The sequence below is a fragment of the Rutidosis leptorrhynchoides genome, chromosome 2, assembly GCF_046630445.1.
Source record: "Rutidosis leptorrhynchoides isolate AG116_Rl617_1_P2 chromosome 2, CSIRO_AGI_Rlap_v1, whole genome shotgun sequence".
Lineage (NCBI taxonomy): Eukaryota > Viridiplantae > Streptophyta > Magnoliopsida > Asterales > Asteraceae > Rutidosis > Rutidosis leptorrhynchoides.
Window position 1 is genome coordinate 26523055 of NC_092334.1, and position 24011 is coordinate 26547065.

At 38.2% G+C, this 24011-nt stretch overlaps 1 protein-coding gene across 1 annotated transcript; it reads right to left on the bottom strand.

The window, feature by feature from the left end:
* Positions 1 to 333: 333 nt before the first annotated feature.
* Positions 334 to 13689, bottom strand: LOC139887726 (glutamate receptor 2.5-like). The gene is made up of 5 exons (XM_071870788.1): positions 13440 to 13689; positions 13087 to 13343; positions 12522 to 12969; positions 932 to 1308; positions 334 to 844 (listed from the first exon to the last, which is right to left on the bottom strand). Exons 1-5 carry the CDS (start codon positions 13687 to 13689, stop codon positions 566 to 568), a joined length of 1611 nt encoding a protein of 536 aa, XP_071726889.1. The 3' UTR covers positions 334 to 565.
* Positions 13690 to 24011: the final 10322 nt, after the last annotated feature.

A 24011-nucleotide genomic window follows, 5' to 3' on the forward strand; every position in this document is an offset into this window, starting at 1 on the left:
ATGTGAACCATTCACTCTCGTTTTTAGATGCCCGTTGGTAGAAATACTATACCTAATGACGGCACATAATTGCAAATTGAAAGATTCTGAGACACAACTATGGCAATATTTTATTCATAGAATTCTCTTAAAATAATACTCTTAGTATATTGTTATGTACTTTCTTGACTTTTGTTGCAGTGGGAACTATACTATGTCATCCGATGGTTGCTAAAGACTAACAAAAAAGATTCACCATTTCCTTAAAGAAACACTATTCAATTTTATACATAGATGTTGCATATATATCCATTTTAACATATACATATATATTGCATATACAATCAGGGTAGACCACACTAGTGCTAGTTCACTGTATGTACAATAACAACACACACCTACATTAATGCATGTTCATACTAAAAAGTACACTAATATGACATTTTAGGTAACATTTAGTGCTAGAAAAATAACTCACATACTAATAAGTAATAAGACCGTTTCTTCTTTAACCTCTTAGGGTTCATCTTCGATTTCAGAAGGTCAAAACTTCACATGATGAATTGAACATATGTCATAGATGAATCTAGTCATCCAGCGATGCAGGGAGGACTTTTTTGTTTGCTCGCCGAAGGGAGATTTCTGAACAGATAATAGCCGCTATAGAAGCAGTCCCCATTAATATGAACAGTCCAATAAAACTCTGAATATCAAGACTTTTTGGTAGAGTTTGATTAGGTTGTGATTCATCAGGAGCATGAAACCCCAAGTATTTTTTCTTCATTTCCATCAGGACATCACTTTCAGTAACATTTATGACTGCCCTCGTAAAATTCTGTAACATAGGAGATCCAAGTGGAAATGCCTGGATGATTAAACTTGTTAGCGTTGAAAATTTATGCCAACAAGTGTATACAAGAGTAAAAATTTGTTAGTTTATGAAGAGACTTACAAATGCAATTCCGGATTCCTGGTTTATTGGTCCAAACTTCGTATAATCCGAGCCATACTTTGCAAGAAAGAGTTCAATGTACGGGAGTTCATCGAACACTGCAGTAACGTTGCCGCTGGACAGAGCAGTTTTATATTCTTCAGCGCTATGCAGGGCAACTAAATTTGTGTCATTGCACATGTATTTATTCTTTATAAAATCTCTCAGAAAGGAACCATCTTGATATCCGACGCTTTCATAATTAGAAGGCAATTTCGGACGCAGTTGATCGAGTGTCAACCATGAGGACAACGTAGCTGTAAAAATCTGAACTACAATGAAAATCATACTTAACCACATAACCAGCACAACTTTAGAGTTCCTATTGACTATCTTCCCTGCAAAAACAAAAAATAACAACAATAATGAGAATGCAATGTTTGCATAAGACCTTCTATTGTGGTAAATTAAAATGTTGTAGTGTTGAGGAGTTATAGGGGCTAACTACGTTAGCGTGCCAGTGTTGTGTAAAAATAGGGTCTCTGTGGTAGTGTTGTGAGAGAGTGTTGTGGGGAGTGTTAGTGATATGGCATTCTAGTTTTAATTTTATATTTATATAATTAATTTTATATTTATTTAAAAATATATATATGTTGGACGGTGGTAATAATACCACATGTTTTTTATTTGGCTCAATTCTCATTCTAGAATTGCATGCCATATATGAAAGTCAAATTCAACTATACGGCTACTTTGATATTTTGCATGCACATGGAAATTAGAATGATGGCCATATTAAAGTCTGGTGATTCACACAAGCCTTCACCAACCATTCTCTACTATAAAAGAAGAAGAGAAGCTGTTATATTGATCATCCCATTCTTCACATATCCCATCCCAAATATTACATACTTGGAAGAGTTCACTAATAACTCTTGTAAAAGTATTAAGAGAAAGATTTAATTAGTCTTGTTCTAGTGAGAAACATTATAGAGTGAGGGAAGTGTAATAATCTAGTGAGTGGTCCAAATACTTCATTAGTATTTTCGGAGCCTAGATTAGAGTGATACATTATAACCTCGGGTTTGCCATATTTGCTAGTAAAATTCATCTCTGCTTCCGCCCGTGGACTAGGCCTCACGCAGAACCACGTAAATCCTTGTGTCTTTATTTATTGCTTAATTGTTCTATTAATTTCTCGGGTCTTGAAAGTGCGTTAAATCACAACAAACTGGTATCAGAGCTATAGCTGTGATTAAATATACAAGATGATGATAATAAGGTCTGACGTAGAGAAATTTAATGGCCAGAACGATTTTGGTCTTTGGCGAATGAAGATGCGGGCTCTACTGAGCCAACAAGTTTATTTGTTAGCTTTGAAAGGGAGAGAACATCTACCCGAAAAGTTGACAGATGAAGAAAAGGATGAACTTCTGGAAAAGGCACATGGCATGATTATTCTAAATCTTACCGATTGTGTGCTTAGAGAAGTTGCGGCAAAAACCACACCGGCTGGACTTTGGAGACAACTAGAAACTCTTTATATGACTAAGAGTCTCACGAACCGGTTGTATATAAAACAACGGTTGTATACTCTTCGGATGAAAGAAGGTTCACTAAATGATCACATCGATGAGTTCAATAAAATAATTTTGGACTTGAATAATATTGGTGTGAAAATTGATGATAAAGATCAATCGTTAATTTTCTTATGTTCCTTGCCAAAATCATACGAGCATTTGGTTACAACTCTACTATATAGTAGAAAAACTATTTCCATGGAGGATGTCAAATCTACCTTAAACTCTAGCGAGTTAAGGAAGAAATCCTCGGCGGATTATCTGGAAGAAAGTGCAGAAGGTTTGGTGGCAAGAGGAAGACGTAACGATAGAGCATCAAGTAGTAACAACAAAGGTCGTTCTAGATCGAAACCAAGATCTAGAAAGATTAATGTTACAATTATCACAAGGAAGGTCACATGCGTAGAGACTGTCCAGAATTAAAAGGAAAAAGAGAGACTTGGAATGCAGCGGGAGCCGATAAAGTTTCCGCGGGTGCAGAAAATGATTCTGATGGTGCAAATGTTCTTAGTGTTACCGATGGCCTCTCAAGTAATGAGTGGATTCTTGACTCGGGTTGTTCTTATCATATGTGTCCTATTAGGAACTGGTTTACTACCTATCAACAAATAAATGGTGGTAAAGTCCTTATGGGAAACGATGTAGCTTGTAAGGTTGTTGGCATAGGAACGATCCAAATCAAGATGTATGATGGCACGGTGAGGATGTTGACAGATGTCAGGCATGTTCCAGAATTGAAGAAGAATCTTATTTCTTTGGGTACGCTGGACTCCATCGGCTGCGAGTATCGAGCCCGAGGTGGAGTACTAAAAGTCTCTAGAGGTGCACTTGTCGTGATGAAAGGTGAAAGGTGTAATGGCCTTTACCTGTTAAAAGGTAGCACGGTTAATGGTGCATCTGGAGTTTCTTCATCGGCTAAAGATGTAGATACCACCAAGTTATGGCACATGCGCCTTGGGCACATGAGCGAGAGATGAATGATGGAGCTTAGTAAACGAGGTTTGCTGTGTGGTCAGAATATCGGAAAATTGGAATTCTGCGAGCACTGTGTATTCGGAAAACAGAGCCAAATAAAGTTTGGCACAGCCGTTCATAGGACGAAAGGTACTTTGGATTATATCCATTCAGATCTTTGGGGTCCATCTCCTGTTCCTTCAAAAGGTGGTGCGAGATACATGTTAACCTTTATTGATGACTATTCAAGAAGAGTGTGGGTTTATATCCTTAAAAGTAAGGATGAAGTCTTTGTCAATTTCAAGCAATGGAAGATGATGATAGAGAAGCATACTGGAAAGTTCATTAAGCGCTTGAGAACTGACAATGGACTGGAATTCTGCAAAGGCGAATTCAATGAGTTCTGCAAGAATGAAGGCATTGTGAGACACCACACAGTGCGGTTTACACCATAACAAAATGGCGTTGCAGAACGGATGAATAGAATGCTCCTTGAGCGAGCGAGGTGTATGCTCTCAAATGCAAAATTACCAAATATATTTTGCGCTAAAGCTGTCAATACAGCTTGTTATTTGGTAAATCGGTCTCCATCAACGGCAATTGATTGTCAAACTCCTTTGGAGAAATGGTTAGGTTCCCCTGCAAGTTACAGTGATTTGAAGATATTTGGTTGTCCTGCTTATGCTCATGTGAAAGATGGTAAACTTGAGCTAAGGGCCAAAAGATGCATATTTCTAGGGTATGCAGATGGGGTGAAGGGTTATAGATTGTGGTGCCCTGATGGTAAATCATCCCGATTTCTTATCAGCAGGGATGTGATATTTGATGAGTCTGCTATGTTGAAAAAGACAAAGGAGGAACAAGTAGTTGCTGAAAAAGGTCGCGAAGTTGAAGAGCAGGTGGAGCAAGAAATAGAAGTTCCACAAGGAGTAGTACAAAATACTCCTGTCGAGCCCATTGTAGAAGATGTGACTCTGGTGTTGATCAAATGACACCAGAAGATCAGTCAGATGAGCAACATGATCTACAGAATTATAATCTAGCAAGAGATAGAGAACGACGAGCAATAAAACCACCACAACGGTTTGGGCATGCAGGTTTGGTAGCTTATGCCCTGAGTATGGCAGAAGATATAGAGGTCCAAGAACCTGCTACATATCGTGAAGCTATTAGTGGCCCAGAATCTACAAAGTGGTCTATAGCTATGAATGAAGAGATGGAGTCTCTTTATAAGAATCATACGTGGGAGCTAATGAAACCGCCTAAAGGTCAGAAGATTGTTGGATGCAAATGGATCTTCAAGAAGAAGGACGGAATTCCGGGTGTAGAAAATGAAAGATTCAAAGCACGCCTTGTAGCAAAAGGCTTTACTCAGAGAGAGGGAGTTGACTTTAATGAAGTTTTCTCACCGGTCATAAAGCATACATCTATTCGCGTGTTACTTGCCATGGTTGCTTTACTTGATATGGAGCTGCAACAACTAGATGTCAAGATGGCATTCTTACATGGTGAGTTAGAGGAATGGATCTTTATGCGCCAGCCAGAGGGATTTGTGGTCAAAGGAAAGGAAGATTATGCTTGTTTGCTGAAAAAGTCATTATATGGCTTGAAGCAATCACCTCGACAATGGTATAAGCGGTTTGACGTATTCATGACTAGTAAATGTTACTCGCGGAGTGATTATGATAGTTGCGTATATCACAAGAAGCTTCCTGATGGGTCGTACGTTTATTTACTGTTATATGTGGATGATATGTTGATTGCTTCGAAAAACATATCAGAGATCGATCTGTTAAAATCTCAACTCAAAAGTGAGTTTGAGATGAAAGATTTGGGTGCAGCTAAGAAGATATTGGGAATGGAGATTATCAGAGATAGACGTGAAGGAAAATTGTATTTGTCACAAAAGAAATATATTGAGAAGGTTCTTCAGCATTTTGGGATGGATAACCCCAAACCAGTTTGTACTCCACTTGCTGCACATTTCAAACTTTCATCGGTATTGTCACCGGAAACTGAGGAGGAGGTGGAGCATATGTCACATGTTCCATATGCTAGTGCTGTGGGTAGCATCATGTATGCTATGGTATGTATTAGACCGGATATTGCACAGGCGGTAAGCGTGGTGAGTAGATTTATGGATTGTCCAGGGAAAGCTCATTGGAAAGCGGTGCAATGGATCCTTCAGTACCTCAAAGGGACAACTGATATTGGCTTAGTATTTAATAGCGGTGGTAATACTAATGTTACCGGATACGTTGATTCAGACTATGCTGGTGATTTGGATCGGAGGAGGTCTCAGACTGGTTATGTTTTTACTCTCGGAAGATGTGCTATTAGTTGGAAAGCAACATTACAATCGACGGTTTCTTTGTCAACAACTGAAGCGGAATACATGGATCTGACTAAGGGTGTGAAAGAAGCAAAGTGGCTGAGGGGTTTGGTTGGTGATCTGGGTTTGCAACAGGACGAAACTGTGGTGCATTGTGATAGCCAGAGTGCCATACATTTGACTAAAAACCAAGTGTATCATGAGAGAACCAAACACATTGATGTACGGTATCACTTTATTCGTAAAGTCGTATCTGAAGGAGTTATAATGGTCAAGAAGATTGGTATGGCAGATAATCTGGCAGATATGTTGACTAAGCCCGTTACTACAAACAAGTTCGAACATTGTTTGGACTTGGTGGGCGTTCGAAGAAAGTGATGAGCCCGAGAGGGCTGACAGGAAGCAGAGATTGATAACAGATATCAAATGAATGGAATGTTCGCCAAGGTGGAGATTTGTTGGACGGTGGTAATAATACCACATGTTTTTTATTTGGCTCAATTCTCATTCTAGAATTGCATGCCATATATGAAAGTCAAATTCAACTATACGGCTACTTTGATATTTTGCATGCACATGGAAATTAGAATGATGGCCATATTAAAGTCTGGTGATTCACACTAGCCTTCACCAACCATTCTCTACTATAAAAGAAGAAGAGAAGCCGTTATATTGATCATCCCATTCTTCACATATCCCATCTCAAATATTACATACTTGGAAGAGTTCACTAATAACTCTTGTAAAAGTATTAAGAAAAAGAGTTAATTAGTCTTGTTCTAGTGAGAAACATTATAGAGTGAGGGAAGTGTAATAATCTAGTGAGTGGTCCAAATACTTCATTAGTATTTTCGGAGACTAGATTAGAGTGATACATTGTAACCTCGGGTTTGCCATATTTGCTAGTAAAATTCATCTCTGCTTCCGCCCGTGGACTAGGCCTCACGCCGAACCACGTAAATCCTTGTGTCTTTATTTATTGCTTAATTGTTCTATTAATTTCTCGGGTCTTGAACGTGCGTTAAATCACAACAATATATAAATGAAGTACAATTATGTCAACATGATGTACAAGTTTGTGAATGATGTTGTATCTTGTTCCGTACATGAAGTAGAAACAACGCAGAATGGGATGTTGAATTGCATGTTGTGATGCATGTTGTATGAATTCAACCGATCACATTCCTTTAAATATCGTTGTTTCACCCTGTAAGGATATTAGGACCCAAAACAACGCAAGTGATTCAACAAGATCACTCACCGATAGTAATTCTACAAGATTACTAACCCACTTAATGAACGAAAGATTATAAATGCAAGAAATGTAAATTGACACAAGAGATAACATGGTTATATGCAATCATTGTGATTGCTTTAGTCCACGGACCAACTAGAGAATGTATTTACTGAATATTTGTGGTGTGTTTACAATGAGTTACAAGAGGGTCTATTTATAGAATGGTTTAAGGAGTAAGCTAAAAACAATTCCTTGAAGCTTCATGTGAGTTTCCTGACAGCTTCATGGAGGCTACATGTGAGTTTCCTGACATCTTCATGGAAGCTACGTGTGAATTTCCTCACAACTTTGTGGAAGCTACGTGTGAGTTTCCTAACAACTTCGTGGAATCTTCGTGTGAGTTTCCTGGAATCTTCCCTCTAATTGTTTAAAGTTCTTCACATCTCCAACAATCTCCCACTTGGAGACTTTGAACAAACCCAACCTTCGTCAACCCAAAATATCAATGATCTAACCAAGAACGTTAAACCACCATTATACCGCCAAACTCCATTTGGGACACGCACACTCAACACATACTTCGGATGAGCAGACTTTCGATACAAGGTCTTCAACAATACTTGTTAGAATTGAAACATTAACTCTCCAATTCTCTAGTTGGGGTCTTCTCTCATTAATTCATTAGAAGACCAATTGAGGTAATGCAAAACCTCAATTTCTCTGTCGTAACAACCTTAGTAAACATATCAGCAGGATTCTTCGTATCAAGGATTTTCTCCAATAATAAAGTACCATCATTTATATGTTGTCGAATAAAATGATACCTTATATTGATGTGTTTCGTACGACTATGAAACACCGGATTCTTCCCAAGATGAACCGCACTTTGATTATCACAATTCAAGACGCAATAGTCTTGTCTTTTACCCAACTCACCTAAGAAGTTTTTCAACCAAACAAGCTCTTTAGAAGCTTCTGCAATAGCCATATATTCGGCTTCGGTGGTTGATAAAGCAACACTCTTTTGTAGTCGAGACATCCAACTAACCGACGTCTTTCCTATTGTGAAAACATAACCCGTAGTGCTTTTCCCCGAATTGTCACATCCACCCAAATTAGCATCCGCATAACCTCTAAGTATGACATTGCTTTTAGAGAAGCACAATCCCATATTAGAAGTACCTTTCAAATAACGAAGTAACCATTTAACCGCTTCCCAATGCTCTTTCCCCATATTAGACATATAACGACTTACAACTCCCACTGCGTGAGCAATATAAGGTCTTGTACAAACCATGGCATACATAACACTACCCACGGCTGATGCATATGGAACCTTTTCCATCTCCATTTTGTCTTCTTCCGTTTTAGGTGATTGACTTTTCGATAGCTTTATCGTGCTACCCAAAGGCATAGAACGAGCCTTTGAATTTTCCATGTTAAACCTCTCTACAACTTTCTCAATATATTTGGATTGAGACAAGTATAGAGTACCCTTCACACGATCATGCACAATACTCATGCCAAGTATTTGTCTAGCACCACCAAGATCTTTCATCTCGAACTCATGGGTAAGTAATCCCTTCAACTTGTTGATTTCGAACATGTTGGAACCTTCAAGTAACATGTCATCAACATACAACAATAAGATTATGTAAGAAGACTTGAATTTCTTCAAGTAGCAACAGTGATCCGCTTCACATCTTAAAAAACCAATCTTCTTCATAAACTCTTCAAACTTCAAGTACCATTGCTGAGGTGCTTGCTTCAATCCATACAAACTTTTCTTTAGCTTACAAACCCACTTCTCTTTACCATTTACCTCAAAGCCCTCAGGTTGCCTCATATAGATCTCTTCATCAAGGTTACCATGTAAGAATGCGGTCTTCACATCTAGTTGCTCTAGATGTAAGTCCTCGGATGCAACCATAGAAAGTACCAAACGAATAGTAGTCATCTTCACCACCAGTGAAAATATCTCTTGGTAGTCAACTCCTTTCTTTTGTTGAAAGCCTTTAACCACCAAACGAGCCTTGTACCTTTTCTTGCCATCCAACTCATTCTTGATTCGATACACCATTTACTTTGCACCACCCTTTTATCATGAGGTAACTTCACTAGTGACCAAGTTTTATTCTTCTCAAGTGACCCCATCTCTTCTTTCATGGCAAGCTCCTATTGTATGGATTCTTTTGTCTTTCTTGCCTCAAAGTAACTTTCGGGTTCACCATTCTCGGTATAGAGCAAGTAGTTTGCTGATGGAGAATACCTAGGATTAGGTTTGGGCACTCTAGTCGAGCGTCTTAGTGTAGGAGCAACCGAAATGGTTGGACCGGTTTCATTTGTGTCCTCCTCATCACTAGAACTCGCACTATATTCGGAATCATCACCGCTTTCCGAACCATCCCCATCATTAGCATTTTCTGACGCCTTACCGTTTGTTGGTAATTCATTGTTTCCCGTACTCCCACTAGAACCAGTAAGATCATCAATAGAAACATCGTCAAAAGTAACATGACCCGGTTTAGGACTCCCCGTTTCCGGTTTGCCATAGACCGAATCTTCATCAAAAGTAACATCACGAGAACGAATTACTTTTCTAGCCTCGTTATCCCAACAACGATAGCCCATTTCATCCGACCCGTAGCCTACGAAAATACACTCCTTTGACTTAGCTTCAAGCTTGTCTCTATCCGCATCTTTGGTCTTCACATAAGCATTACAACCAAAGATCCTAAGGTGATTATAACTCACCTTCTTACCTTGCCATTCTTCCTCGGGAATTCGGAAACCCAATGGTGTTGAGGGTCCCCTGTTTATCAAATAAGCTACCGTATTAACTGCATCTGCCCAAAACATCTTACGCAAACCGGCATGTAGTCTCATACTCTTAGCCCTTTCATTTAACGTACGATTCATATGTTCAGCGACCCCATTGTGTTGCGGTGTTTCAGGTACTGTTTTCAACATTCTAATACCGAGCTTTGCACAATGGTCTTTAAACTCAAGACTACCATATTCCCCTCCATTATCCGACTTCAAGCACTTGACTTTCAAATTAGTCTCATTTTCTACCATAGCTTTCCACTTCACAAAAGTATTAAATACATCGGATTTAGCTTTAAGAAAATAAACTCATACCTTTCGAGTGGATTCGTCAATGAAGGTGACATAATAGCGAGAACCTCCATGTGATTCTACATTGGTTGGACCAAACACATCCGTATGAACGAGCTCCAATTTCTCCAACTTAGGTGCATTCCCTAATTTCCCAAAAGTCACCTTCTTTTGCTTCCCATATACACATGGTTCGCAAAACCCAAGTTCTACCTTTTTCAAATCCGGAATTCTCCCACTCGAAACAAGCATCTTATACCCTTCTCACTCATATGCCCGAGTCTTCGGTGCCATAGAGTTGATTCGGACACAACATTAACCGTAGCAACCACCGTGTCTTCATCAAACACTTCAACCATATAAAGAGTTCCCCTTTTATGTCCACGGGCCACAATACAACTACCCTTAACCACCTTCCATTGGCGGTTTTCAAAAGTAACCGCGTTACCTTCATCATCTAATTGACCAACCGAAATAAGTTTCCTTTTTAATTTAGGAATGTACCTTACGTTTTCCAAGGTCCAATTAGAGCCAAGAGTAGTCTTCAATACAACATCTCCAATGCCCTCTATATTGAGTTGTTTGTCGTCCGCCAATCTCACCTTGCCTTGATATGAACGAAAATTCTTCATCATGCTTTTGACATGAGTAGCAAGAAACGAAGCTCCCGAATCCAAAATCCAAGACTCCATAGAATTTTCAACACTACATAAAAGTGCATCATCACTTTATTCCTCGGTCAAGTTCACACCTTTCGCCGGACCATTTTTACAATTCCTTTGAAAGTGTCCTTATTGATTGCAACCCCAACAAACAGCTTCACTTCTATCTTTCGATGAATACCTCTTCTTAGACTTCTTTCTACCCTTCTTCTCACCGCGATCAAATTTCCTACCACGATTGTCGGTACTTAACAAGGAACCGGATGTTGATTCCCCCAAGTTTCTCCTACGAGTATCTTCACCAAGAATCAAATCCCTTATTCCTTCAAACGCTAGCTTAGTAGTTCCCATAGAGCTACTAACTGCGGTAGCCGTACCCGACCAACTTTCCGGTAATGATGAAAGCAAGATTAGTGCCTTTAACTCATCATCAAACACAATATCCACCGATGTTAACCTCGACATGATGTTGTTAAACTCATTGATATGATCCGTTGCACTCGTACCTTCCTTCATCTTCGTATTGAATAATTTTCGCATGAGAAAAACCTTATTAGAAGCGGTAGGTTTCTCATACATGTTAGAGAGTGCTTTTAAGCAAGCAAACGTCGTCTTCTCATTCACAACATTGTATGCAACGTTCTTAGCAAGTGAAAGACGAATCGCACCCAAAGCTTGACGATCCAAAAGCGTCCAATCGGCATCGCTCATGCTTTCGGGATTGGTCTCTAACAGAGGTTGATGTAGCTTCTTTTGATACAAGTAATCTTCAATTTGCATCTTCCAAAAGCCAAAGTCTCTCCCATCGAATCGGCCGATTCTAAACTTTCCGTCTTCCGTCATCATCGTTCCCTTAATGAAATCTTGTGCTCTGATACCAGTTGTAAGGATATTAGGACCCAAAACAACGCAAATGATTCAACAAGATCACTCACCGATAGTAATTCTACAAGATTACTAACCCACTTAATGAACGAAAGATTATAAATGCAAGAAATGTAAATTGACACAAGAGATAACGTGGTTATATGCAATCGTTGTGATTGCTTTAGTCCACGGACCAACTAGCGAATGTATTTACTGAATATTTGTGGTGTGTTTACAATGAGTTACAAGAGGGTCTATTTATAGAATGGTTTAAGGAGTAAGCTAAAAACAATTCCTTGAAGCTTCATGTGAGTTTCCTGACAGCTTCATGGAGGCTACATGTGAGTTTCCTGACAGCTTCGTGGAGGCTACGTGTGAATTTCCTCACAACTTCGTGGAAGCTACGTGTGAGTTTCCTAACAACTTCGTGGAATCTTCGTATGAGTTTCCTGGAATCTTCCCTCTAATTGTTTAAAGTTCTCCATATCTCCAACACACCCGTGGTTTAATCTACCACGCCTCGCACAACTTTTCCTGACAACGCCCCACAGTGTCGTGGGGCATTGTGGGCTGCCAGCTCAAATGCGTAACGCCCAAAATTGAACCGGGAGTGGTCTTATATCAATATTGTTGCTAGAAAAGAGGGTAAAAGGAAAATGTTTTCCCTATTATGGCTAGCCGGGTGGAGAAGTATTTTTACACATATGTACTCGGTCTATCCGGGTTATTCCGTGGAACGTTTTCAACCCCTTTCCTGCCCACCTCAAAATAAGCTGCTAATGAGGTTTGAAACGCGCGAGACCTTTTTAAGAATATTATGACTCCAAACACTAAGCTATCTTGGTATGGTTTGAAACAATACCTTCATTGAAGAAGAACGTAGAAACCGGGAACCATATGATCATTCTGATTGTCTTATAGGATGCTGTAAATTTTGGGTTGTCTGCACGATATTCCAAAATAGAGACTGCTACTCCAATATAAATACACATGCCGACTATTGCGAACCACAATCTCTTAGTAAAAGGTCTTAGAAATGTCCACAACGTTTGGTTCCATGCAAGTGATCCATGAACAAGCACATAAACTTCAGAGCTTAGATAAGGTGTCGTAAAATCAACGTATTGAGCTCGACTGGAACGCACGGTTACATCACCCGCAACCATTTCACAAGTCTGAAAATTAGTATAATGAATTTTTTTTTTTGTTAAACTCGTATATCTTTCATTCATTGTATTGTTATCATGATCATCTTTGTGCTGATTGTTGATATATTTGTTCACTTTCAATTTAAACTGAAAGGCTTTTGTCTAACAATAAGCGAGTTAACTAATTTATTTAGACGTTGTGAGTTCAAGTCTCATTTGATACAGAATATACATATACAGTTTCTGAATATACATATTCAGAAATGGTTACGTACGTACCGTTCCTTCAATGACATGTAGAAGTTCATCATAGCTACCGTTACTATACCATGTGTAGTTGACGTACGGTTTGAAGATAGGCTGAACTCTGTATGGCAAAAATTGTAATGCATAGCAAAATATTGCTAAGGAGAAGCCACCTTTAACTTCAGAATTTTCTATTTTTACAAACTCAGTGAATCCATCTTTCTTTGGTACCCACACAACTAACTGTTGGCATGGACCTTCTCCTGTTTTATTAACCTGCCATGTGGGCCCTACAATTTATGTTGTAGGCATTGATGTTAATTAATAATCAAAATCATGAACATTTTGGTTTCAACTAATTACATAAATGTAGCAACTTAACATACCTGCACATATATCAGCCGGCTGTTCAATAAGGCGACGCTCTTTTCTGAATCTTCTCCTGCGGCCTGATCTTTGTCTAATACTTGTAAGCGTCACCGTTTCTTTAGAGTGAACTTTTGAATATGGTTCTCTGTTTATCAAATTATTTGATGGTACTACTGTCGCATTCACAGAATGAACCATGAAATGAACACAAACCATTATCCCAACAAAGAACACAAACACTAAAGTGTTGTTGTTGTTGTGTTCCATATTGACTGATGGGTTGTATCCAAGCAGAATCTTGTGTTGTTTATATAGAGATAGAAGATTCAGTTAAGGCTTAAATTCTTTGACTTTTTCTTAAAATCTTGATTTTCAGACACCTGTCGGTTTGAATAATTCTATTCTAATTTATTTTGGTGATTTTTCTAACTTTCTGGTGTAGTTTTCACGTTCTCTCACTTCCCTCCTCAATAAGATATCGACTGATTCAACTGAGATAGTTTGAAGATAAATCTTGCATGTTGACTTAGAAATTTGGGAATACCTTAGGAAAAAAGGTTAACACCTCCAATATGTTTCCATGTTAATTAACACTAATCTCAAAACCAAATGCTCAGGATTCGATTAGTGATCATCGTACAGTAGTACAGTATCGATCTTTTGAGGTTCATAATGTTTTACATGCTTACCTATGTGGTGATCATTTACGAAAATGAGTTATTATATATGAACTGTATAATTTTTTTTTTTTTTGGACAGCAGTTTGGGATCACTGAGGAGGCCTTAACCACTCACGCGTTCATCTCCTATAGTTGCATAACATGCCCCCAACTACTGCCCTAGAGGAAACCCGGACCAATCCGAGGGCATGGCCGTTAAAACCCCCCTCCCCGTTGCCCCCACACTAAGCGAAAGGCGACATTAGTGATACTTCAGGTCAGGGATAACATTGAGTGCAATGTTGCAGCCAAGCGGAGTCAAACTCCTGACCTCTCGCTAAGAGAGGCAGACCACTACCAGTTCGACTGGTAAATTAAAGCTGATCGCTTAGTACGTTAAATAAAAAAAGCCTGGCTGAATCCTGATTGGGTTGGGAAAATGCTAAGAAACTACGGCAAGAATGCCATGACAATCATGACCTTTCTAAGATAATGACATTTCTGGATTCCAACAATATTATAGAATATCTTTTCATTTTCATTGGATTTGTATACTACTTGCATTTGACTTCTAAACTTGCTGATTCATATTTAATTAAAAATAACTTAATTGTCAACTAATCAAATATAAGAAGGCCAAGTGAAATGAAACAGAAGTGTTACCTAACTATAGAAAGGGACACATTTATTCTACAAACACCGAACCAAAAAAAAAAAACAAGTATAATGAGTAATGTTTTCCGGATATACAGCATCCATCTATCACTCAACGGGTGTTCTTAACTTTTTAGTCAAAGTAATTAAGACATATAATTGTTAATGATTTTTATTGTGATTTTGTTGTTGATTTCTGGATTGTAAGTATGTAAGTGCACAGAAAAATGTATCAGTTGGAAAACTCCGTATGTTTTTCCACTTCATTAATTCAAAACATCGACTGATATTACTTGTACTCCTACAAATTTGGTAACTGCTGTGTGCTGTCCCACTTATTTGACATATAAATGACACATAAAACCAACTTACAGACTTCATGACCACATGCTACGCACATGACACATAAAACACAACATTGAACATTTAACAGCATACTAATAATATTAACACATGGGACATTAACACTAACAGTAAGCAGCCTGCATTTGAGCTTAAACATTATCAAATTCCTCCCTTAAGCTCAAATCTCTTCCATCCTTCATTCCAAGCATTCTTTTGCCTTTTTCGAACAACTTAGTTAGTAGAGCTTTCGTGAGAATATCTGCTGCTTGTTCTCGACTTTCAACATGTTCCACATGAATTTTTGTTGTTTGCACTTGCTCTATAATGAAATGAAATCTCACATCAATATGCTTGCTCCTTTCGTGATGGACTGGATTTCTAGCCAATTCAATGGCTGACTTGTTATCAACTCTGATTTCTGTTGCTTCACTCATATTGAAGTTCAATTCACCCAGTAAGTTTCTCAACCAAATAGCATGACAAACACACCATGATGCTGCTACATATTCGGCTTCACATGTTGATAATGTGACTATGGGTTGTTTCTTTGATGCCCAAGTAAAAGCTGTATTGCCCATGTAGAAAACATAGCCTGATGTACTCTTCCTATCATCAACATCTCCTCGCCAATCGCTGTCTGAAAATCCGATCAGTTTGTACTCGTTTGAGGCTGAGTAAAACAAACCGAAAGATAATGATCCTTTTATGTATCTGAGAATTCTTTTCAGTGCCTTCCAGTGGGTGTACCTAGGATTTTCCATATATCTGCTTATTACTCCAACACTAAATGAGATATCTGGCCTTGTACAAGTGAGATATCTTAATATTCCAACCAAGCTTCGGTACAAATTTGCATCAACACTTTTTCCTCCCTCAAATTTGGATAGTTTCAGTCCTGGTTCCATTGGCGTAGACACGGGATTACAATCAACCATTTTTGCTTTCTTCGGTATATTTTTAGCATATGCCTCCTGGGAGATAAATATGCCTGATTTATCCTGATAAATTATCAACCCCAAGAAATACTTCATCCTTCCCAAATATGTCATCTAGAATTCATTTGTCATAGCTTCTTTAAATTCCCTTATCATTTTCTCATCATTACCCGTAAATATTATGTCATCAACATATACGGCAATAAATAAGAGGCTATCTTTATTCTTCTTCACATAAAGAGCATGTTCATAAGGGCATTGATCATACCCGTTCTTCTTGAGATAAGAATCAATTCGGGTGTTCTAAGCTCGGGGCGCTTGCTTCAAACCATAGAGAGCCTTCTTTAATTTTAATACTTTTTTCTCTTTTCCAGCTCTCAAGTAACCCGGTGGCTGCTCAATGTACACCTCTTCTTCAAGTACACCATTCAAAAATGCAGATTTTACATCCATTTGATATATAGGCCACTTGTGTTGTGGTGCGTGAGAAATGAGCAGACGTATTGTCTCCATTCGAGTGACAGGTGCAAAAACTTCACCATAATCAATCCCATGTTTTTGACCATAACCCTTTGCAACAAGCCTTGCTTTATGCCTTTCAACCTCTCCTTTAGCATTCATTTTTTTCTTGAATACCCATTTAACTCCAATGGGTTCATGCCCGTTTGGTAGATCAACGAGATCCCATGTCTAATTTCTTTCGATCGCTGCAATTTCATCATCCATGGCTACCTTCCATTTCTTATTTCTTATTGCTTCTTCAAATGTGACATTTTCTTGATCAGCTAGAAGGCAAACCATGTGAATTTCATCCGTTGCTTCATACAGATCTCGTAAACTTCTCATCTTTGGTTGTCTAGGTTCATCTTCATCATCTGAGTTATGCTCATTTTGTGTGGTGTTTGAGCTTTCTCCTCTTTCAAAATTTGCACCAGTTAACTGTGGTTCGTGAGGTGAGATTACAAGTGGATCAGTGGTGTCTTGAACCTTCTATACTTCTTTATGATTTACCCAATCCCACACCCCTTCTTCATTTACTTGAACATCTCTGCTAATAATGATCTTATTTTCAATTGGATCTAGCAGTTTAAAAGCCTGTCTTTTCTGTTGGGTTTTAATTTGGTTTCCAACTAATGTGAAAGGCCTAAGCCCAACAAAATTAGGCCCAATGGTTGTTTGACTTGGTCAACCATCAGAGGCATCTCTTAATTCAAATCAAGTACAGCTGTATTCATCATTTAGAGATCAAAAAAGAGAGAAGTCAACTCAAGAAAAAGTGTGTTTTCTCAATTCCCGTTTTTATGTACAGCAGCCCAGTAAATCGACGATCCTCGGAGATCCGACCGTTGAATCTTCTTCAATTTTGGACTGTGTCTTCCTGAAATTAGGGCCCACATTTTCAACCGTTGAATTTTTCTAAAGAGTTCTGTAGGTCATGATTTTGCTGCTGGAACAGAGAGCAGTTTTTTGGGTGAGATAATTCCTCTTTTGTCTTTTAGGTTGTTCATATACTTGTTGATTGTTGTAGTTCAAGAGTATGATGATGTTGTATACCTCTAGATGATCTAGAGAAGACCTATTATATTGTTCTCCTTGTTGATGATAGTGAAGTTTAAGTGGCTTACGAGTCCCGTGGTTTTTACTCTCGATTTTGAGGGGTTTTCCACGTAAAAAGTCTCGTGTGTATTGTGTGTGCTTGATTATTGCTTAGCTACTGATTTGGTATTGTTTAGCTACTGATTTGGGTTGGATTTGGTATAGCTTGTTTGTTAGCATCCTCACGGGTTCATACGGGTCGGGAAAGTATTGGTCAAACGGGTTTGTTTCCGCTTTGTAGATTGTCCGTTGTGATTATTTTCCCATTAAATTGGTATCCAGAGCTTAAGGTTATTTGATTGACTTGTGTGAAAGATGGAAGCTAATACAAGTAAGATGGTTAGTATAAATGGTTCAAATTATCATGTTTGGAAAGGTAAAATGGATGATCTTCTTTATGTGAAAGATTATTATTTGCCTGATTTTCCTGAGGATAAACCTGAGGAAAAATCTGATGCTCAATGGAAAATTTTGCATAGACAAGTATGTGAGTATATTCGGCAGTGGGTTGATGCTAAATCCTTATGGAAAAAGCTTGAGCAGTTATATGAGCGAAAGACTGGGAATAACAAGTTGTTCTTAATTAAGCAGATGATGGCTTTGAAGTATCATGATGAGACTCCTATTACAGATCACCTAAATGCATATCAGGGTATTATTATCAGCGTGCAGGAATGGGTATCAAGTTTGAGGATGAGATTCAGGGTCTCTAGTTACTTGGTACATTACCGGACTCTTGGGAGATTTTTAGGACATCTTTGTCCAACTCTGCACCAAATGGTATTATCACCATGGAATTGGCTAAGGGTAGTATTTTGAATGAAGAGATGAGAAGAAAGTCACAAGGTTCCTCTTCACAGTCAGATATCTTGGTCACAGAAACGCGGGGGAGAAGTCATAGTAGAGGTCATGGTAAAAGAGGCAAGAATCGTAGTAGCTCAAGAAAAGGAAAATTTTCTAATGTTAAGTGCTATCATTGTCGTGAAAAAGGGCACACAAAGTGGTATTGTCCACAGTTAAAAAATGAGAAGAAAAAGACATATGACAAGAATAAACAAAAGCAAAGTGATGGTGGTGATGATGATAAGGTTGAAGTTAACGCTATCACGGATGAGTTCTCTGTTTGTATTGATTATGATATGATTAATCTTACTCATGATGACATGAGTTGGATTGTTGATAGTGGTGCTACATGTCATGTTGCAATATGTAGAGATCACTTCTCTTCTTACACTCCAGGTGACTATGGATTTGCTAGGATGAGTAATTTTGGGTTATCAAAGATCGTTGGTATTGGAGATGTTTGTTTAAAATTTGACACGGGAATTTAGTTAGTTTTGCATAATGTAAAACATGTTCCGGATATGAGACTTAATGTTATTTCAACAGGCATTCTTGATGATGATGGTTATTATAACGGTTTTGGTAATGGTATTTGGAAACTAACTCTTGGTTCTATGATAGTGGGAAGAGGCAAGAAAGACTCAAGATTATACTTCACACGTCGAAAGTGATGGAATTCAACATATCAACAAGTTCATAATGTTAACGTGATCATAAAACCCATTCATGTAAAGTTATAACAAGCGGAAGCATGATAATTTAGAAAGCAAGTTAATATGTTAAACCATTTTAGATGAATTCCATAAGGTTATCAAGTTATGAAATAAATGCTTACATAAATATACATAAAGAAAGAAGGTTATACCTCCTCTAAGATGAGTAGAGAGCTGAATTTTGGACAGCAAATTGATGATGAAAATGATGGAACCTAGCCTCTAACTTGAAGCCTCAAGAGTGTTATACCCACAAGCCCTTTATGCACCAACACCACCTTTGTTTTAGTTAGGATTTAGACACCAAATGAACTAGTTTATCAATCTCAAAGCACCCTCTTTTTCTGTCCTATATTTCGGCCAGCAGCAATCAAAGAGAGGGAGAGAGTTTTTTTAAAACTTATCACTTGAATTCCTTAGTCCATTACTTGGTTAAAGAGAAGCATGCATGTACATAAGGAGTGTGCACATAGAAAGCAACAACAAAAGCATGGGTGGTCTTTCTTGGTCATATAAAACCGCCACCACCCCCTTATTTTATACAAAATCAGTTTTTTTTAAAACTTGTAATAAAATACCATGCTTATATTATGTTACTTGCATTTTATTTTGTTTTATAAACCAATTTATAAAACATAACACATTTTAATTATTTAAACCTATAAATAATTAAACCCTTTGTAAATATAAATTATCCAAATAATTTATCTCAAGTGATAATATTTTATAAAACCGATTTTCTAAAGTTCAAGTGTCGCGTATTTACTTAATGATCCAATCATTAAGATTAAATACATATAACGTGTCGGTGAGCTTGTTATTGGGTATGACCCGACTTGGATCATAACACATTAGCCACATTAATTTAATATGTCTCTCGGGCATACGAAATACCTTCAATCTCCCACTTGCACGAGAAACATAAGAAATTAATGCAAGTGATGGATACCACCTAACGACCGTCCATCACCCCCAATATGTTATGACTTTGTGCCATTCAATAACATCATTCCTTTCGAGTTCCCATCTCGAATATGAATAGGTGAAAAACTTTTCATTATATCCTTTCATCCTAGATGTCATGTTAAATCCAAGAGACACAGAGTGATCACTCTCTTCTAGATTTAACTTTATCAGGCCTTAGACATCTGACTCTCAACGAATAAGAGGGACAAATTCCATCTTGACTACATACGTCCTAGATATATACTTTGTATCCCACCTGAGCTATTCCTTATGAACTACCATATTTCAGAATAGCGAAGGAAAGAATCAAGGCAGAATACTTAGTGAATATCCGAACCCAATATGTATCTCAGGTCAGAGGATACAACGATATTCGCCTTTACTCAAGATTACATGTGATCAACCACAAAGGCTCCATTTAGTAACTCTTGAGGGCGGGTCTTCCAATATTTGTATCCCACAAATATCTATGAACCTTGGTTGCAACCTTGCACCACATTCATTCCGTAAATGTATACCAATCCGAGTTCATAATAGTCTAAACCTCACACTTGTTCCCACAAATGTGATCGACTACGGAATTTAGAATAATTGCTTATTCATGGATAAAATATGCAAAATAGGAACATAACTCAAAATAAATCAATACCATAATTATATTAATGAGTTTGAACAATTTCATTCCGAAACATTACTTAAAACAGATCATGAACAATCACTAGAATATCGAAGCCCTAATGCACTAACATGCCCTTGATGTTTTGCACCATGTAAGAGCTTCGTGAGTGGATCTGCTATATTAAGATCTGTGTGAACTTTGCGAATACATATCTTTCCCTTTTCAACTTCATCGCTTATGTAGTTGAATCTCCGCTCAATGTGATGGGTCTTTTGGTGAGCACGAGGTTCCTTGATTTATGCAATCGCACCCTCATTGTCACAAAAGTTCTCAAGAGGGTCCTGAATGAAAGGGACTACTCCTAAGTCTTCGATGAATTTCTTCATCCATGCAGCTTCCTGAGCTGCCAATGATGCGGCGATGTACTCCGACTCTGTAGTGGATAAAGCAACAACATCCTGTTTTGAACTCTTCCAAGAGACCGCACCTCCATTTAATGTGAAGACATAACCGGATTGTGATCGAGAATCATCTCGATCAGTTTAGAAACTCGCGTCCACGTAACCTTTTACAGTGAGTTCTTCCTCACCAGACCCGTATATAAGAAACATGTCCTTAGTCCTCCTAAGGTATTTCAATATACTTTTGACAGCAATCCAATGACTATTGCCTGGGTTATTCTGGTATCTACTTGTCAGGCTAAGAGCGCATGACACATCCGGTCTCGTGTATATCATTGCATACATGATTGACCCAATGGCAGACGCATATGGGACTTTCTTCATTCTCTCCTGTTCATCTCTCGTGGTGGGGCACTGAGATGAACTGAGAAGTGTTCCCTTTTGAATAGGTACCAAACCTTTCTTAGAGTTCTCCATCTTGAACCTTTTCAAGATCTTTTCAATGTATGCACTTTGATTTAAACCTATCAGTTTCTTGGATCTATCCCTGTAGATCCCAATCCCCAAAACGTATTGTGCTTCTCCAAGATCCTTAATGGAGAAGCATTTAATTAGCCAAGTTTTAACACCTTCCATTTCCGGAATATCATTTCCAAATAACAATATATCATCCACATATAGTACAAGGAACATGATAGTGCTCCCACTAGCTTTCTTGTATACACAAGCTTCATCAGCATTTTTAATGAAGCCAAATTTCTTGGCCTCCTCATTAAAATGATGATTCCACATTCTAGATGCTTGTTTCAATCCGTAGATTGACTTCTTTAACTTGCATACCTTTTTGGGATATTTTGGATCAACAAAACCTTCAGGCTGAACCATATAGACATCTTCCTCAAGATGTCCATTTAGGAAAGCGGTCTTGACATCCATTTGCCATATTTCATAATCATAATGAGCAGCAATGGCAAGTAATATCCTAATAGACTTTAGCATTGCCACAGGCGAAAAAGTTTCATCATAGTCAACCCCTTAAGTTTGAGTGAAACCTTTTGCTACAAGTCTAGCTTTATATGTATCCAAGTTTCCATGTATGTCGGTTTTCATTTTGAAAAGCCATTTACAACCAACTAGCCTTGAGCCAGTAGGTTGTTCAACAAGTTCCCAAACTTGGTTGTCATACATGGATTGCATCTCAGCGTTCATGGCTTCCTGCCATTTATCCTTATCAATCCTTGATAAGGCATCTTGGTAGTTCGTTGGTTCATCCAAATCAACCACATAACAACCATCCATGAGAAACCCATATCTCTCAGGAGGATTACTAATCCTACCAGATCTGCGAACGTCTTGTGTATTTTGATCATCCATTTGATCACTCTCAACATTTTCATGTTGAGTGCTAGTGTCGGCCAATCGTGTATCATCTACTTGATCTTGAACCTCTTCAAGATCTATCTTCCTTTCACTATTTTCTTCCATTAGGAACTTAGTTTCAAGGAATTCCGCCTTCCGAGCAACAAATACATTTTGCTCGGATGGATCATAGAAATAGTATCCCATATCATCCTTGGGATATCCTATGAAGATACACTTCATGGATCGAGCATTCAACTTATTAGGGACGTAACGCTTAGGATAAGCTTCACATCCCCATACCTTTAAGTATGATAGAGATGGAGGTTTTCCAAACCACATCTCATGAGGAGTTCATTCCACTTTCTTGGTTGGGGCCATATTTAGAATACGAGCCGCGGAGCATAGACAATAACCCCAAAATGATAGAAGCAACGAGCTTCTAGCCATCATAGATCGAACCATATCCATTAGGGTTCGGTTCCTCCTTTAGGATACACCATTAAGCTGTGGTGTCCCGGGTGGAGTAAGTTGCGAGATAATCCCACAACTTCTAAGATGATCTTGGAATGCATCGCTTAGGTATTCACCTCCTCTATCGGTACAAAGTACCTTGATTGTCTTATTGAGTTGATTTTGTACTTCGTTTTGATACTCTTTGAATGCTTCAAAATTTTCGTCCTTATGTCTTAACAAGTAGACATATCCGAAACGACTGAAGTCATCAATGAAAGTAACGAAGTATCTTTCACCATTCCTAGCTATGGGTTTAAAGGGTCCACATACATCCGAATGTATTAATCCCAATAAGTCTTTAGCCCTTTCATAGGTCCCTTTGAAAGGTGCTTTAGTCATTTTGCCTTGTAAACAAGATTCACATACATCAAACGAGTCTAGTTCATTTGATTTCAAAAGTCCATTCTTTTGAAGTGTATGCATTCGATTCTTGTTTATGTGACCAAGGCGGCAATTCCATAAGTAGGAATCACTCAAATCCCTTTTGAGTTTATTGGTGTTTGCATAGAACATTGAGCTATTGTATGATGTGTCATCATGAACCAATTCATAAATACCATTCGAAGGTGAGGCCTTGAAATAGAACACATTATCTAAAGAAACATGGATATCATCATTAATGAAATTAAGATTAAAACCATATTGTTTCAAACGGGATACAGAAATAATGTTTCGTGATAAATCGGGTGCATACAAAACATTTTTCAAAATAAGCTCCAAACCACTTGGAAGCTTTAAAACAAAGTATCCATGAGCTTTCACTTGCACCCTTGCTCCATTTCCCATGAATAGACTTGTTGTTCCCACATCTTGATTACTTCTTTTGAACCCCTGCAAAGAATTACAAATATGAGTTCCACATCCTGTGTCTAATACCCATGTATTAGAAGAAGTAATACTAAGCTCAATGTATACCATATATACATTACCTGAGGTTTGCCCTGCATCCCTCTTTTCCTTCAACTCCTTAAGGTAGACCGGGA

What these genes read in the sequence shown, in the direction of transcription:
- LOC139887726 (XM_071870788.1), bottom strand. Translation starts at nt 13,689, where the DNA reads ATGGAACACAACAACAACAACACTTTAGTGTTTGTGTTCTTTGTTGGG. An exon ending in GCCGGCTGATATATGTGCAG is followed by an intron (nt 13,344 to 13,439) that starts GTATGTTAAGTT and finishes CATAAATTGTAG; the next exon opens with GGCCCACATGGCAGGTTAAT. An exon ending in AGGAATCCGGAATTGCATTT is followed by an intron (nt 845 to 931) that starts GTAAGTCTCTTC and finishes TTAATCATCCAG; the next exon opens with GCATTTCCACTTGGATCTCC.